Source organism: Pipra filicauda, unplaced genomic scaffold (genome assembly GCF_003945595.2).
Source record: "Pipra filicauda isolate LSUMZ 115617 unplaced genomic scaffold, ASM394559v2 scaffold168_size1973030_pilon, whole genome shotgun sequence".
NCBI classification, from domain to species: Eukaryota; Metazoa; Chordata; class Aves; order Passeriformes; family Pipridae; genus Pipra; species Pipra filicauda.
In genome coordinates this window covers 1,779,599-1,784,978 of record NW_024104195.1, presented here as the reverse complement: position 1 = coordinate 1,784,978, position 5,380 = coordinate 1,779,599, and the positions used below count along the sequence as shown (strand labels likewise).

Sequence of the window (5,380 nt, the reverse complement as noted above, 5' to 3'; positions counted from 1 at the left end):
ACAGATAATCAGTAAATTTGTACCTTGAGCACAACCCATGCAGATTCTCTTCTTATTAAATCAGAAATTGAAACTATGAAGTTCTTTGATATCTGCATGTAGAGAATTGACTTCTAATATTTTCTTTCATGAAGTGCTGATAGTTAAATTAGAATGTTTCTGATTTGCTTGTTTTCACTTTTACTTCCAAAATAAATATATTTTAGAATTACATGAATAATCTGGCAGGTGTTGAAGACAATCATTACCCTTTGTTTGTTTGTTTGTTTGTTTTTAGAATTAACTTCAGATTTTAAAGTAATAGTGTGCTGGTTTAAGAGGTAAACCAGCAGAAGAAATGAACTCAACTCAAAAGAGAAATTGTAAGTCAGAATAATAATTTCATAAAATAATACAATAAGTACGATTATACAGACAAACAATTGGTTTTAACCCACAAAACCCAAATATATAACCCAGCACCCTGGGGCATGAACAGAGTGGTGTTCCTTGGGCCCCCTGAGTCCAAAGGAAAAGGAGAGGGGAAAACCTGTTGGTGAGAGTGCTGTTGCAGTCTGGTCAAGAGTGGTGACTGCAGTCCAGTCGAGAGTGATGGTTGCAGTCTGCTTGAAAAGTGGTGATTGCAGTCCAGTCAAGGGTGGTGGTTGCAGTCTGGTTGAGAGCGGTGGTCTGCAGTCTTCCTCTGGATCCCACGAGTGGTTAAAAAAGTTTCAAGACTCCAAGATTATATATTCTCCAGTTCAGACAGGAATGCCCAGTACTTCCCTCAGGGCGGGGAGTTCCACAGAGGGTGTGAGGACAGGGAGGCACCCTCCCATCTTGCAGGCCTCTTAACACCTAGTTTATAGCCTGAGGAGTCAGGCTGCTCTGGGCAGAGGGTGCAAATAGTCTATTGATAACAGTTTCTGGGAAATGGCATGGAAGGCTATAGAATACACAGTTTTGGGTTACACCCATATAGTGATGAACTGGTCCCAGCTGTTCTAACTAGGACAAATAGATTAGACTGAATGTCCAAAGCATGGACTTTTTTCAAAAGCCAATATAAAAGCCAGTGGGAACTACTCAATATTTATCATATCACCTAAAAGACTAAATTATCTGGTTTTGACCTGTGAAAGACAACAGAATATATTGTGTCTCTGCTTTTAAAACTTAAGAGTGAACATTGCCTAAGCTTAGATCTCCAGCTTAAAATAACAAAGTAATGGAAACAATATGAGGTTCAAAACGGGAATAAACACTGTCAAAGCAAATTTGGAGGAAAAGTTGGTTCACTGGCAAGTGGGAGTGACTCTCATATTAAAGATATGTTGCGAAGTGCAGACCATTTCTCAGAAAATACATTATCCCAATCTGCTTTTGCCCCAAAATGGAAAATTTCAGCAGCTTTGGAGTTTGTTTGCCAGTCTCAAAATCTAGGCTCTCCATTTACTCCATGGGAGACTGGGGGAAAGGATTTGCTTTGCCGTTTTGGAAATTACCTGTCAAGTGCAATGCTAGGAAGCCTTGTGGCTCTAGAAAAACACCACTGAGCTTGCTGATCTTGGAGCTTATTTGACCTCAGTTTCTGCCAAACTTGTCCTGCTGTTTGGTCTCCAGTGATAGCTGTGAGCACAGATTCCTCTGGGCCATTCTCTCAGCCACAATGAGGAGCCAAATATGCTCATTTCTCAGTGCTGTGTGTGCAGGGTTCCCGTGATGAGTCACGGAACCAAAACTTGACAAACCGAAGTCTCAGCACTTATATTTTCCAGGCCTGAAAGAAAAGCATTTAAATTCTGACACATTCCCTCTAGAAGACCAAAAGGAAAGGCAAGGAAGTAAAGGCCACCTTAAGCTCAGCTCAAAAAGGTTTTATTGTTTTGTCCCCATATATACTGAAATAATGATCTCTGGGTCTGAGGCACCTGTTTTAGGAGACGGAGTACCTTTCGTCTGGGAATAACTGTAACTGCCTTATGAGAAGGATCCATCCTACTCTATGTAGAAAACATACCTACAGATCCTCTAAGCCGCATCTTGATTTTCTTCCACTCTTTTTGGGAACCCACGAGTGGCTGCATCCCTTTGGTGTTCGTAAGGCCCCTTAAGGTCAGCATTTAATTTATTTAAGAAGATTACATGGCAGCAAGGCAGAGAAGTTTTACACTTCTATGCAAAATGTTTTCTTTTTCTTAAAACAGGAGAGCCACCACTTTGTTTTACAGATGCGTGCACTGCAATAAAGGCTGTTTTAGACATGCTGGAACCTGGCTTGCTGGTAATCTTCATATAGGCTGTTTAGCCCTATCAATAACTGCTATGAATGATGACTCTCCCTGTTGGAGGCAAGGAAACCGATTGGGAGAGATATGAAGCGTGGAGGAAGATCTATAATCCCTGAAAGGACATTTATACACCGGACTAGACCTATAATACTGAATATGACACCCTCTGAATTATGACTGTTGTACCCCAGTTACCCCCAGTTCATTGTTATGCTGTTTTAGTGTTATATGTACCCCCAGTTGTTGTTTTTAAATTTGTCCTCCATGTTGTCCCCTTCTTCTTCCCTCAGTTTTCCCGCCTTTTCCTTGTTTTCCCGCTCCTCTGCCTGCCATTGGTCAGAGCTTGGTGCAGTGCAGAGGTAGCTGTTATTGGTCCATTCCCCCGGTAATACCTAAACTCCTCCCCTCTTTACCCAGCTGCCCAATTGCCTCCATCCCCAGGTTGTCAGTCTCTTGCTCCTCCCTAGCCCAAGTTCCACCCACAGTCCTACCCTATATAAGTTGTTACCCCTCAAATAAACTTTGGCATTGCTTCACCAACCTCCACTGTGTGAAGGACCCTTCCTTGCAGTGCCCGACCCCATTCCCTTTTCCCAGCGGGTCGTGGCAAGTGGCGCCCAACGTGGGGCACAGTGGAGGTCTCTTGAATCAAGGGAACTCCTGTGTCACCACTTGGGCTCAGGCAGCTTCAAGAGGGAAGACTGCTCCGCCGACCCTCCCTTGCGCAGCTGACGACTGCGGACTCCTTTAGTCGCGCGGGTCACACGCCGGACAAGGTGAGCCGCAAGGGACATTCCCATTACCTTCACCCCACACCACATCCCCGCAACAAAAACTTTAAAAGGGAGGAGTAACACCAGAGAGTGCGACTAATAACATCATGGGTCTGACACTCTCGACCTCTCAAAAATTTGTGTACCGTCGCCTCAAGGACTTTGTCATAGAACATGGCCACCCGTTAGACAAAAAATCTGCTAAAGCACTTGTGAGGTGGCTGGACCGCCAAGGCTGCACCATAACGGATAACATCTCGCTAGATAAATGGCAAGCCTTAGGATATAATTTATGGCGGGACTCTGATAGAGGCGACAGATTAGCGAAACAAGCTCTAATTGCATGGAGGCTTGTTCTGATGGTGCTACAGCACCAAATGATGAACACGAACATCAGCCTCCCAGCAGAAGAGATGAAGGACACCAAAAAGGACACAGACACTGAGGGCGCACAAGATGGCGAGAGGGAGACAGAAACGGACACCACATCGCAAGATGGCGGGAGGGCGCGGAGAAGAATAACGCGTCGATCGCAAAATGGCGTCGAGAAGGAGGGACCCCGAGATCGCCCAGAAAGAAGGGGGGAGGGTGAAGCACGCGGAAGACCAGCGCGGGAAAAGAAGAGGCGGGCCCCTGTAGTTCCACCCCTTGGGCCGCCTCCCTCTCCTCCCACACGTGGCGCGAGAAGTCCCTCCCCCGACACGCCTCCTACTACGCCCACTTCCACCACTCCCGTCTCCTCCCCCGATGTGTCGCCCCCCCGGCAAAGACAGGAAGCAGTGGGCGGGGCAAGAGCGAAGGTCAAATCTTCCTTCCGGAAAGATGGCCGCGCCCATAGGCCCCATAACACCAAGGCCTACCCCGCCTGCCGTGAACCGGACTCTGACTATGGGTGGGCGCCGCGCTCCCCGGATAGGCAACCCTCCGTCCCGGATATTTGGGAAGCCTTCCGGGAGGAAGCCGCGCGCGCCCAAGATGTTGAATTTTTAAAGGTGTTCCCGGTTTATTACGAGGAAGGGAAACCCCCCGAGTGGCGGCCGGTTTCCTACCCGATGTTAAAAGACATTAAAAAAGCAATTGTCGAATACGGGTTGGGAGCCCCTCTCACGATCGGCCTATTGGAATCCTTTTTCCTCGCGTACACCCTCATCCCATATGACATCCAGGCAGTCATAGGAGGGTTGTTTACCACCGTTCAAGCCTCGGTATTCGAGGCTGAATGGAAGAAAAGGATCGTAGCTTTTGTTAACGAAAAAATGGAAAGAAGGGGGATTCCAATTAGGCAAGCCATTGACATGCTTTATGGGGAAGGGAACTACTCCAGCAGAGGGGATCAGACAAGATTAGACCCCAAATTGTTGAACGTAACGAAAGAATTGGCTTTAGAAGCGGTAAAAAGAGTGGCGGACGCGTACGTGCAGGCGCCCTCTTTTACGCTTATTAATCAGGGCATTAAAGAGCCATTTGTTGATTTTATTACTAGGCTCAAGGAAGCGATAGCTCGGCAGGTACACCAAAAAGAAAGTCAGGAGATTCTATTTAATAAATTGGTTATTGAAAAAGCGAACGAAGACTGCCAGAGGGTTTTAAAGATGCTTAAAGATCCCACTTTGCTGGAGATGATAGAAGCATGCAAAAATGTTGGTTCCAATGCCCATAAGGCACGTATAATGGCTGCAGCTTTCTCGGGCCCCCAACATTGTTTTGAGTGTGGAGAAAAAGGACATTATAGGAAGCACTGCCCTAAGTTCAAATCTGAGCCTAACTTACCGAACACCTTGTGTCGCAGGTGTGGAAAGGGTCGCCATTGGACCTCAAGCTGCAGATCCGTAACCAACATCAATGGCGAACCCCTTTCCCCCAAGCGATCGCCTAGGCTCAGAAAGCGAGTTACCTTCTCATCAATGCCGGACCTTAGGCAGTGTCCATGTGAGCAGTCGGGAAACGGGGAGCTGAGCGCCCGGGGGGGCACAATGACACAAGTTGCCCCCCACTCCATCTTGCGTCAACCACCACGCCCAGCTACCCCGTAATCCGACTGCCCCTGGCGGACCCTGTTCCCGTTAGGGAACAGTGTAAGCCTTTAAATTGGAATATCTTATGTGTCATCCATCCTTCTACCCACTTGAGCTCGTACGAGCAACTAGCCAGGGTCATACCATCGACCCCAGTTGACCCAGATCTCACGTACCTAGTGACATCGCATTTCTCAGCAGTCGGTAAGGGCATCGTGGTAGTACCCACTCTCCTGACAGGATTGACATATTCTAACATCGCCATATGTCTAACTGTCCATCTTCCCCCTGTGCAGCTGGAGGACCGCTTCCCCGTAGCGAA

The 5,380-nt window shown here is 47.3% G+C and overlaps 1 protein-coding gene across 1 annotated transcript; it reads left to right on the top strand.

The window, feature by feature from the left end:
- The first annotated feature begins 3,150 nt into the window (after positions 1–3,150).
- LOC113998733 (endogenous retrovirus group K member 8 Gag polyprotein-like) lies at positions 3,151–5,076 on the top strand. Its single transcript, XM_027741741.2, has one exon. The coding sequence runs from the start codon at positions 3,151–3,153 to the stop codon at positions 5,074–5,076; it is 1,926 nt and encodes a 641-aa protein (XP_027597542.2).
- The last annotated feature ends 304 nt before the right edge of the window (positions 5,077–5,380 follow it).

Coding starts and splice junctions, on each gene's coding strand:
- LOC113998733 (XM_027741741.2), top strand. CDS start 3,151: ATGGGTCTGACACTCTCGACCTCTCAAAAATTTGTGTACCGTCGCCTC.